General features: G+C 47.8%; 1 protein-coding gene across 1 annotated transcript in view; it reads right to left on the bottom strand.

The window, feature by feature from the left end:
• ABCA4 (ATP binding cassette subfamily A member 4) overlaps window positions 1–4,936 on the bottom strand; it is a 130,325-nt gene extending 125,389 nt beyond the window's left edge. Inside the window, 1 exon segment of the mRNA XM_021090184.1 lies at window positions 4,838–4,936. Within this exon segment, the coding sequence (XP_020945843.1) occupies window positions 4,838–4,903 (66 nt within the window). The 5' untranslated portion in view covers window positions 4,904–4,936.

Below are 12,662 nucleotides of genomic sequence, written 5' to 3'. Positions count from 1 at the left end.
GCAGAGGCTGAAGAGCAAGGAGTGATAAGAAAGATGATCTGCCAACTCCTGGGCCGGCCCTTCCCTCACACTCAGGTTTCCTCTCTTCCTCCCTTTCTGGAGTCGGAACGGCTCTATGGCCAGTTTGGAAACGTGGGGATTCCTGAGAAAACCAGCTACATGCTGTTTGCTCCTCCATGTGTTAGAGGAGCTTGGAGCAGGGCAGCGGCAGCCAGCCTGGCCCACCTGCCCCCTGGATACAATTTCCAGACCCCAACGGGCACACCTCCTCCCTTTGTGCAGTGCGGGTCACACGCTCTCATCCACCGGCCCACTCGCTCGCTCCTGTGGTTTGGAGGTGTCTGGCCTTCGCAGGTCCACTCGTTAAGGGGAGTCCAGACCAGCCTTTTCCTTTCCTCTTTGCCTGGCCCTAGACCGGCCCAGCTCTGCAGGCACTCCTCTTCACCACATGTCTGAGTTACGGCTGCGGTTTCCTGCCTCTGGTCCCTGCCTCTCAAATGATCTCCTTCGGTGACCTGGGTCTGCGGGTTCTCGCGGTTGCACGCAGGAATCCTGTGGGGAGGTCAGGCCATGCCTTTTATCAACTACACCAGGATGTCTGGCCTTGGGGCAGCAGTTTGGTGGGTTTTGGTTTGTTGGGCTGAGAGCCACTGGCACAGGCAGGGGTGGGTAAGCTTTGAAAAGCATTTATGGAGACGTCGGTGTCACTGCTCCAGCTCTGGAAACGTTTGTTTTGGAAGGGCCACCTTTCACGCTTCAGCCCTGCACAAAGATCACCGGCCCTTCTCTGCTGGCCTGACAAGTCCTCAGGGCCGTCCTGCCTCCCTCCCCCAGAATCCTGTGCTCGGCACCCTCACCCGGAGCGGCATCTTTGTCCGTGATGCTCAACTGTGCACAGGCATATACCCTAGGGAGAAATTCCACAGTGGAATTAAAAACATGTTTTCAGAGCAGCTCTGACTCCCCACACCCCTTCTCTTTAAACACGTCTGTAACTTTAATTAAGCCCAGCCGAAGCTCAGAGGGGCTGGTGGAAAGTTTTTTTCTCAAACTGGTATTTCCTTGTTCGCTCTCTTCTTCTTTTTTTTTTCCTCCCCTCCCCCTCTCTCCCAACTACTCAATCTACTTGGGGCAGGAGGGGTCAGAGGGAAGGGCAGGTCCTGCTGGTTGTTTTTAATCGTGGCCGGTTAGGTTTTCTTCCCTCCTACTCTGTTTTCAATTTGAAAGCGGGTAGCCAAGGCTTGGAATGAGTTGTGTGATTCTCCCTTCTCACCGAGAGCCCAGGCAAGGTTCTTAGCCTGGATGAATAGGACCTAGGTCCTGGGTCTGCTTGGAGCTGACTGCCCAGCCTCCTGATCCCTGCCAGCTTCTCCTAATTCTGGGCCCCAGGCCAAAGGTCACAGCTGTACTGGGTGCCCAGGTCTGGGGTCCAGGAAATGGCAAGCCCCCTACTCTCATGAATCCTAGGCTTCCCCAGATATCCTGCCCTGATGTGGAAGCTGGGACTGGGGAGATGACACCAAGAGACCCTAGACTGTAGCTCTAAGGGGCAAGAGACACCTAACAGTCCTGTAAACCCTCCCAACACAGTGCCTGGCCCATTGAAGATACGGGTCGACGTGGGTTTGTCCCCAGCAGTGGGAGAGCTCTCAGCTCTGGAAATGCACGCTCTGGGCAGTGAGCTCATGGGGCAGTCTCCTCTCACCCCTTCCAACCCGGCTCTCCTCTGAGCTCCCAGCCCATCCTCATCCCTAGCCCAGGCTCCCTTCCACTCAGCTGTCGTACTCATTCTTCTGCTCAGTGATTGTGTGTAGATGCCTGCTTCCACCTGAATGCCATGGGGGGCCCTGCCTAACTCACCTGGCCGTAGAGGACACAGAGCGTGACCAGACAGCCCCGTGTGCCTGGTCTGGAGCCAGTACACAGCTACTGTCCTGCTGCCAGTATTAACAGTGCCTCCTTTCACCTTTTAAATTGCCTTGGATTGGATGACAGATTAGGGGGTCACCCTATCTTTGCAGGCTTCCTGACCAGCTTACTTGACGGAGCTTGATACATGGGAGCAGTGGGGGCTAACGAGCCTGTCTGCCTGTTCTGGAGTCCTGGGTCCAGCCCCAGCAGTCACCAACCTCCTCTGGCACCTCAGTGACCTCATAGGTACCCATGGGAGATAAGAGCGGTAGTTCTCTCCCAGAGCCAAGGTGACACTTAGTGCAGAACCAGGCACCAATACTACTTGATCAACGTCAACAGAGGAAGAGAAAAAAAGAGGAAGGAAAGCAGAGAGCTGAAGACTTTCGTTTTGTGCTTTTAGGGATTAGGCGAGGAGGAATACAAGCAGTTGGTCTCTTGTTTTTGCTCTTGTTCTTGCTCTGCTCACAGTAGTAGGCACCCCGTACTATGGGAGCTAAACCTAGGAGCTGGGTCACGGCTGGGTATACTTGGAGTCACCATTTTGTGAAGGCAGAAACTTCCAGAAAAACTAACAGTTTACAGAAGGAGCCACAGACTGCTCTCAGAGCTGCTGGGGGCTGTGGGGATGTCTCCATTATACCCAGATATCCTAGAAATTCCCGGAATGTCACAGAAGTGGGGAAGCTGGCTGGAGGCAGAGACCTCAATTGCCAGGCCATCAGGATGGCTTCAAAGGAATGTCAGCCCCGACTAAGTGCATCCTAGGAGATTCCCCAGTCAAGGTCCTCAGCCTGCACAGGGGCTGACAACGTGCCCCGTCCCCCAGGACGTGCACTGTGGAGAGGTCAGGGTCCCTGGCTGAGGACACCTGCCAACGCCAGAGAAAGGAAGCAGAGATGTGAGGGCCTCAAGGCCAAACCTCGTCTTTAAAAATAGAGTTATTCCCTGTAACAGCAACAAGCTAGCCACAGGAATGGAGTCATTCCAGGCTGGCAGCGATGGTCCTTGGGTATATTTTTTGAGGACCACGAAAAGCATACTGAAAGTAAAACTGAGTGAGAATCTTAGTTTCTCAGCATTCCATAAACACCACACAGACAGGGGCCGTGACAGCCTTGTCACTGTGTACCTAGCACCCGGCACAGGGCCTGGTGATCACTAGGGATTTGTTCATTGAAGGAACAAATGAATAAGCGAATGGATTTAAGAACGAGTCTTGTTTCAGTTTTTTCTGTTTTCATTCCAGAAAGGAAGCGCTTGGAAATAAGAGATGGCGTCTCTGGTTACCGTTAGCACTCGACTCCCGGGGTAACAGACAGCTTCACTGCTCCCTGGAAGTCACACCAGCTCTGACGAAGGAGAGCAGCCTGCAGACAGCAGGGTCTCCCAGGAGCAGGGGTCCTACTTAGCTTAAGTCCTGTCCAACACACACAAGCAGGAAGGGTCCTCTGTCCCCATGCCTGGATCATGTCCCTCACTGCTCCCGTTGGGGCCAGTTATTGAGCCCCTGCCCCCCAGCTCCAACCCTCTTGCCAACCATGGTTCCCTCCCCCGGGTCGGGCTCTACACGGGGCTCAGAGACCCCCAGCTGCAGCCCCATTGCGTCCCTTCCTCAGAGGTCTGAGCTTCAGCTCTGCTGCCAGCTCTGTGCTCCTGAGACCTCGTCATTCCACCGCCTCCCCGGGGTTCTCTCCACTGCGTTTTGCAGTTGCCGCCCCCACGTCACCGGGAGTTCTTCCACCCGCTCGGTTGCCAGCTTTGCACTTAGCTAACACCTCCCCGTGTCAGACCCCCTCCCTCTGGGCTGAGACCCCCGCTGGAGGTCTTCAGACGTTCACCGGTTGGCCCGTCCTTCTCCAACCTTCTTTCCAACACCCATGAAGAACCCCGTCCATACAGACCCAGTCTGAACTGAGGCTTGAAAGAGATCCCAGCTCCTCTTCCACAGCCCCTGTCTTGTCTGTCTCCTTCCATACTCTCCTGCCTTGCCAGGTTCCCTCCAACCCCAGCCCCGCTCTTACTCCTCTCAGCACCTTCAGTCAGCTAGCATTTCCACGCCGAGCCCACAGCAAAGTGCGTTACTTCTCTATAGTTATACACTCACTCTTGACCCTTTTGCAAACAAATTTACAGAGACTGGGGGGGTTTACATGCACACCCCTGGGGTCCTTTGATCTCCTGCGGCTCCTGCCTATGCTTCTCAGGGACATCTGACCTATGCTCCTTTTTCTTGCTCTTGGTATTAAAACATACTTTGGTTTTTCCCAGCCAGACGAGAAGTGAATCCAGGCTGGGATCTGTGTCTTTTAAGTCCCTGGTCCAGCCCAGTCCCAAGTGTTCTCACTAGACGTCTCAGTGAATGCCTGTGATGGTTGAGAAGATATTTTATCTCACTGAACCTGAGACACCATCAGTTGTGAGATGCACTGTTATTTTTGGCACACTGAAAAAAATAGGTGTCCCTTGACTATGAGCTACAGTTTGATTTCAGAAACGTGGAAAGCCAGTGTGCCTTGTAGGGCCAATGAAATTTAGTATCGCTGGACTGGGGAGACCCTGGAGAGCATGGGTTTTTTTTGAGCCTGATCTTCAGGGCTCAGGGCTCTTCCTGGCACAGAGCATGGGTGTACCAGGCATGCGGACAGCGGGCGGGTTTAAAAAGCAGGGGCAGAAGGATGGGCGGGCGAAAGCAGACTTTGTAACGTGGCCATGCTGGGCTGTGGGTGGGAGGCGGCGGCCTGGGGACAGAGAGGCCCATCTTGCTGGGAAGGACTCTTGGGAGAGAGGCTCGCGGAGCCGCCAGTTAGCCGCTGCTCCGGCGAAAGGAAGCCGCCCCGCTAACCTCCCCTGCCGGCTCCACCCACCCTGGCGGCTGTCTCTTGGCTCCGCGGCTCACTTGGAGACTACGGACTGCACCTCCTACCTTTTGCCTTTTGCGCAGGGTCCAGTTCTTCCAGAGCAGAAGCCTGATCTGCCTGGCGAAGCCCATGCTGGAGACCACGGAAGACCGGGAGGTCAGCGGCCCTCTGTCTACGGCCGGGGCTCAGGGGCCCCAACAGGCAGAAATGGCGCCCCGAGCACCTCCGGCTCAGGCTGCTGTGTCCTTCTCTGGTGATTAAAGGCTAGTTTCTTCCTTCAAAGCATAATCCCTTTTAATTACACATAAGCCCCTTGTGGAGGAAAGCAGGCTGGCATACTGTTGGCTCCTTTTTAGGGACACACGAGTGGCTGAGCACTAAGTGAACTGAGGTGGGGGCATTTCATAGGAAGCCAAGACCTTCTGTCACCCTCCCCATCAAAGGGGTTTCTGGGGGTCCTGAGGGGCTGCCTTTGGGAATCGCAGACATTTCAGTTTGGGACAAAATCGTTTTGCATAAATATAGGGTTGGCAGTGTCCTCTGCAATAGCCTGCGGTGAGCCAGCACCTGGGGATTGATGGCTACTTTGAAGTCCAGCCAGCCCACTTGCCAGATCTGGAGGCACCCCTTATTTTGTAGCCCTTTATCTTAATCTGTAGAAACTTTAGACCAGCTATGTGGAGGCATCTCTGAGCTTAGCTGATGGTAAAAGGGTTTTCCCTCTTGTACTGAAATTGATCCACCAGCCATGGCTACTTGGAGCTGTGTTGGAAAAGTGGCTGGACGCCTCCACGCTCAGCAGGTCAGAGCCTGTGATTGACAGGCCAGGTCTGACACAGGTCAGCCCCGAGGAGAGGCAGTGCAGGTCAGTCACCGTCACTGCAGCTCGCAGTGGGTGGACCGGTCATTTGGAGGTGGGTCCATGGTCCTGAGGGCATCTCAAACTGAGGACATCCTCCTGCTTCACCACTGGGAACTTTTAGTCTCCACCTCTTCAAATCTTAGAAGCTGCTTTTCTTCAAAAGACTCTAGACCCTTGAGATTTTTTTTTTTTTTTTTTTTTGGTCTTTTTGACTTTTTAGGGCTGCACCCGCGGCATATGGAGGTTCCCAGGCTAGGGGTCTAATAGGAGCTGTAGCTGCTGGCCTACGCCAAAGCTACAGCAACGTGGGATCCGAGCTGCATCTGCAACCTAAACCACAGCTCATGGCAAGGCCGGATCCTTAACCCACTGATCGAGGCCAGGAATCGAACCCGAAACCTCATGGTTCCTAGTTGGATTCATTAACCACTGAAACACGATGGGAACTCCTAGCCCCTTGAGATCTTGATGGGATGGAGGAAGAGCCATTGAGTAGGAACGGATGCTCAGTTCATGGGGCTTGTGATCCGGCTGTAGACATGAGCTAGGAACTTGGATAAATTAAGGAGTGTGATGGAATCCATGAGAACATTTGGGCTGAATACGGTGATGCTTCCAAGAGGAGGATGGTTTCTGCTTTAATCAGCCTATTTACAAGGCTTCTTGGAGGTGGTGGCATTAAAGACAGACGTTGGTGAATTTAAAAAATGATACTGTACGGCATTTTTATGGTTTACAAACCACTTTTGCATATGTTATTATATCCTCACTACAATTTTGTGAGGTAGGTATTTGCTCTACTTTACAGACAAAAAGACTATTGGGATTCAGAATTTTCCTCAGGGTCACATATGACAAAGCTGAGTTTCTGAACAAGTCATTTAAATCCAATGAGAAGGTAGGGAGGCAGAAAGAGCTTGTCCTGCCCAGGGAAACCACCAGAGGTAAAGCACAGCTGGAGTGGAGGGTATGGAGAGACGAATGCTGAAAGGGAGGGCTAGAAAGGGAACCAGAGACCAGGCTGAAGAACTGATGACTATCATGGGCTGGACTGAGATTTACTGAGTACCTGTGAAGAGATCCGAGTGGCCCCCAGGTGCAGGGCACACCCAAGCAGAAGCAGGCTCGGTGCAGAATCATTACGTCATTGCTACATACTACAGAGTATGGGTTTCATCTGTAGGAAGCTGTTGTAGATTTTAACCCAATGGCTGCTAAGAGTAGTGGTAAATTCACTCTGGCAGCAGCATGGGCCGGTGGGGGAAGCCAAGGTCTGAGCAGAGGCGGTAACAGAGGAGGGACCGGAGTGATACAAGGAAGGAGACGGCAGGGTGGCTTACTGGAAGTGGATGATGAAGAAGAGAGAGAAGTCAGCCAGAATGGCGGGGCTTTAAGCATTGCCGGCTGGATAGTGGTGGTGGGGTGATGCTCATGACTGACAGGAGAATGCTGGTGGCGGGGGGGGGGTGCCTGGGGAGTGGGGGGAAGTGGAAGAGAAGATGGGCTTGGGTTTGACAGACTGACTGTGAGGTCCCTGTGATGATATGAGTGGAGATATTTGGGAGGCAGCTCTGGGACAGACACAGATTTGGGAATCATTGGCATATAGGCAGAAGATGAAGCCCTAGGAGTGGTGAAGTACATTCCCTAGAGAGGACATACTTGGAGAAAGGGAGGGATTGCTGTGGGGAGATACAGCTGGGGAGGAAATGTGCCCCTTCCAAATTCCCAAAGGTTGTCGTCATCAGAGGTCAGCTATTAAACTGTGTCCTGTCATAGCATAAAAATATTCCATTTTTTCATTGTTTTACAGCAGAAAAATTAACCTGTTGAGCACTTGGCTCAATTCCATTGAGGATACTCCAATGATACTATTCCCATCTAACCAGTGTTCTGTCTTCATCAATGTTTGTTGATGTTGGCGGTCTTTTTACTGCGGCAACATCCAGATAACAGAAAATTCACTATCTTCACCATGTTACGTGCTCCGTTCTGAAGCGCCAAGTACACTGACATTGCTGTCTAACCATTACCACTATCCGTCTCCAGAAATTTTTCACCTTGCCCACTGAAATTCTACAGCCAGTAGACAATAACCCCATTCTTTCCTCCCTCGGCCTCAACTACTGATCTACTCTGTGTCTATGAATTTGACTACTATCAACATAAATCAAATATGATATTTGTCCTTTTGTGTCTGGCTTATTTCATTTAGCATAATCTACAAGTTCATGTTGTAGCATACATTAGATTTTCTTCCATTTTCAAGGCCAAATAATATTTCATTGTACGTATGTACCACATTTTGCAAACCCATTCGATGATCCATAGTCATTTGGGCTGTTTCTACATTTTGGTGAATAATGTAGCTATGCACATAGGTCACACAAACATCTATTCAAGTCTCGCCTTTCAGTTTTTTTGGAAAGTACCCAGGGGTGGAATTGCTGGATCAAATGGTAAATCTACATCTAACTTTCCTAAGAACCACCATACTGTTTTCATTAACAGCTGCACCCTTTTTACATTCCATCTGCCATGCACAAGGGTTCCAATTTCTCAGTATTCTCACCAACACTTGATAGTTTCTGTTTTGTTTTTTATTTTATAATAGCCATCCTAATGGGTATGAAGTGATACCATAGGGTTTTGATTTTCATCTTCCCAGTGACTAGTGATAGTGAGGACACTTAGTCTTTAAATCTTATAGTTACATTCAGGTGTGATTCCCATTCCACGTAATGTCAGTTGCTTAAAAATTACCAGAATAAAAGCCTGTGTCTCAATTTTCTCAACTATTTCTGAGACTATGCCTAGTAGTAAAGAATGGTACTGATAACTGCATATTTCATTTTAATTATCACTCGTAGCACTAACTGATTGGGGTAAGTCAGTCTAGAATTGATGTAAATGTAGGGAAAGCAATGGTTTCAGGCTAGGACCCCATGTGAGGATCAGAAATTGCCAAGTTAAGTGACAGACCATATCAATCCATATCCATCCTCATAAGTACAAAAATTCAAGACAAAGGGTGAAGGTTGAAAGATTTCCTCCCTCCTATTTCTGAGGGTTGAAATGCAGTGTAAAGGAGGAAGAGACAGGAGTTCCTGCTGTGGATCCATGAGGACGCAGGTTCCACCCCTGGCCTCACTCAGTGGGTTGGGGATCTGGTGTTGCCGTGAGCAGCGCTATAGGTCAAAAACTCGGCTTGGATCCCGGGTTGCTGTGGCCATGGCATAGGCCGGCAGCTGCAGTTCCATCTCCCAACCTGGGAACTTCCATATGCCACAAGTGCGGCCCTAAAAAAACCAAAAAAAAAAAAAAAAAAAAAAGGAAAGAATTGACATTCTGTTACTTGTACCAGTCATTCTGCAAAACTTCAGTAGAAGAGGAAAATAATTTATAATTTTTAAAAGTTTCTATTTGGAAAAAATACTCTGGAAAACATGTAAGTTAAATGAATTAGAATCACTGTGATTTGGGGGAAGAGATAAATTTATTGCTGTTGTTGTTTAGCCCCACCTACAACATGTGGAAGTTCCCCAGGCAAGGATCAAACCCGCCTCAGCATTGACCTGAACCCCTGCAGTGATGCTATGGAATCCTTAACCTGCTGCACCACATGGGAACTCCAGGAGATAAATTTGATAATGACCTGACAGCAATTCATAGCCACAGTTCATTTGAAACAAGCTGAAGAAAACAGAATGCTGTCCCCCCCCCACCCCGTCCCCCTGACACATCATTGAACACGTTCTACTTCTTTGAAAACAGTGATTACAGGTAGCGTAGGAAGCATGGTAAATCTGTGTCATAAGCCTAAAGACGGTTTTGAGACATCATAATGTATAAGATTAAGGGAAAATATCTTGATTTCTATCTTTGAACTCATTCCTACCAAATTTAAAGCTAAATCATTGGCAGTTAAATCTTGAAACTCCTTCAATCATAATGAATAACAAATATTTCCTTAGCTTATTCAATAATATTTGGTAATAGTACAATAAATGAATAAATATCAGTTTACATAATTTTCTCAGAAAGAATATCCAAGCCTGGGCAGGAGCTGCCAGCAGACTGGCTGCCTGACACACACAGATTTGCTCTCTTCTGGACACGCTCTGAAATGCCAAGGGAAGGGTCTCTAGTAGACTAGTAGGAAACGCTGCAGACCTCTGGCCATGACTGATTGGTCTCATGTGGCTTCCTGATCTTAGCTGAGCCAGTCAGGGCCTAGTCACAGAATGCTTTACTGTGGCCCTGGGAGAAGCCTGAGTTCATCATTACAGACATACAGAAGCTGCTGGGGAAATTAGAGCCATGCCCGGTCACTAGGTTCAGTGGTACTTGGTGCAAAGGTGCCCAGGCAAAGGCCATGGAAGCTAAAATCTCACTTGTTTTGCCAACAAATTCTGGGGCCCACGAGGGCTGCATCCAAGAAAAAGCAGTGCTTTTTATAGCGCACAAAGGTGCCTCTGCTCACGAACGGTGCCATAGGGTGGGTAGCAGCCCCGAGGCTGTGCACCCACGGCTGAGAGAAATCTGATCTGCAGTTAGTGGATGGAGAGAATGCATGGAAAGGCCCAGGCAGAGAGCAGGAGTCCCAGCTGCAGCTGTGTCCCTGCTTCCAGCTGTCCCCCGGGGCACAGCTGCTCCTCTGCTTTTGTTTCAGCCACTTTAGCTGTAAGACACCCCAATCCTTCCAACAAAACCCCCTTTTGCCTAACCAAGCTCAAATTTGGCTTCTACCACTTGCAACCAAAACACTCCTGACTAATGTGAGTTATTTAATCAAGGAGGGGATATGATATGAACAACCGACATTAGGGAGAAAAATTTATTTGCAGCCTATGGAATGTATCTGAATAAAGTGCCTGGGTAGGTACACAATTTGCAATATTAAAAAAGCAGAAAATTCAATAGAGCTGCAGCAAAATTTAAAGAAGAGATTTACTGACATGAGGACCTTTTAAGAAAGCAAAATAACTCCAAAATATTCAGTATTATCAATTCCTGTATCTACTAGTAAAAGACTGACAATTTTTAAAAAACACACTAACCAGTATGAAGGTATAACAAGTGGGAAGATGCATGGCAGGTTCAAAACACAGCAGTCATTGTGCATTATTAGCTAGGACTGAAGGACGTCCATAGTTCATCAAAACTGAAAATTATATCAACTGATTCTTCAAACACTGTACTTTAGTGGCCAATGAATCAAGTGGGATACTGATCATTTGTTTCCGATTTTGAATCAACTTGTTTCACATTTATTTACTATTTACTATCTGTTATGAGAATTCTTTCTAAAGGGCCTCAGAGAAACCGTAAACACGTTTTTTTCAAAAGTGGAAGCAATACCACATAGTTTATCATCAGAGAAAAATGATAAATATTTCCAAACCATCTGGCATAGAGAGATGAATTTCTTCAGAAAAAAATAATCTCTACAAGTCTTGTATTTAAAAATATCTTTGGAGGAGAAAAATGTAGCAATCATGAGAATTTTGGTAGTGCATTTTTTTTCTATTGCCTTAGGACAGAATAAAATGAATACCTATTACTATGGCTTGCTAAATATATTATTAGATTTAAATTTACATTTTTTTCTTGAGAATGATTATACCAAAATAAAAATAATTTCTGAATTATCAAGTAAAGCAGCAACCAAACATGTTTTAAAAATTCCTTTATATAGCTCAATCTAAGTGTAACCCCAGAACTTTGTTTTTCCCTAAACTATCTACTGCTCAATTTCATCTATTAATCTATCTTGACTCTTAACTGACACGGTCTTATTAGCGAGCCTTGTAGCTCGGAGCTGACACAGGGTGCTTTGACTTGACTGATCACTGCAGCAAGACTGGCACACACCCATTTTCTACTCTGCCTTGCAGGATATGTACACAGTGTCATGAAACAGGCCTAGGCCCCATCACTAATTTTTGTGGAGTAGAAACTAGCGATGAAATTCACAGACCATAGGTATTCATTCAGTAGTATAATGGAATCATTGGTAGCATATGCTGAGAAACAATATTTTACCAAATTTATCTCTTGTATGAGAATCTTGCACATTTCCTGGCTCTAATAATTAAATCTTTCCAGTGAGAATTTTGACTTCAGGTTTTTGTTATTGGGCTAGGGTGCAGATATTGAATTTTAGTTTTTTGAAAATAATAATATCTGAAAAATTATTTACATGAAACATTTATAGCCACTTCTTTCTTATTTAGTGAGAGGGGACACTGCTTTCAGGTCTAAGCCATCTGTGCCCATCTACCCCCAAATACTGCAGAGTTCCTCTGAGGGGACTATGTAGAGGCAGAGGTCTGGGATGGAAATCTAGGGACTTTATCACTTAAAAACCAGGTACGTGAGTGTTTTATCACACCACACCTTCTAAGAGCAAAACCTGAAAACTCACCAAACACCCACCACAGAAGAATGAATAGGTCAACTGTGGTATATTTTCTCAGTCAAAGCTCATACGGCAATGAGCATGAATGAACTGCAACTGGAAAATTATGGATAATTATCCCATGTACACGTGCTGAGCAAGAGAGGCCAGATGTAAAGCATTCAGTCCTCATTTATATAACGTTCAAGCACAGACAACACTCACTCCTGATTTTCAAGGTCAGGATGGTGGCTGGAAGGCACCGGGAGGCACTGGAAACTGTCTTGGTCTGGGTGCTAGTTACTTTGGTGTGTTCAATTTGTGAAGACTATCAGCCTGTAAACTTAGGATTTGTACACGTCTCTGTATGTACGTATACTTCAGTAATAATAGTTTCTTAAAAAGCAGGTAAAAGAAGAGAGCCCCGTGAAGACACCTGAACAGGATGAGCTGGAGAGGATGGGGGGACGTCTGGGAAGAGGAGTGCCTGGAAGGCAAGGAAAGAGGAGGAACTGGTCCAAAGCACCAATGGCTCAAGAAAGGTCGAGTGGGATGAAGATGCAAAGCTGTCTACTGCATCTGATGACTGACCTCTGAGAGAACAGTTTTAATGGGAGGCAGAAACCAG

This window comes from Sus scrofa, chromosome 4, assembly GCF_000003025.6.
Source record: "Sus scrofa isolate TJ Tabasco breed Duroc chromosome 4, Sscrofa11.1, whole genome shotgun sequence".
In the NCBI taxonomy this organism is placed as follows: Eukaryota; Metazoa; Chordata; class Mammalia; order Artiodactyla; family Suidae; genus Sus; species Sus scrofa.
The sequence above is the reverse complement of the archived record's forward strand: the minus strand, read 5'-3'. Positions and strand labels throughout refer to the sequence as shown.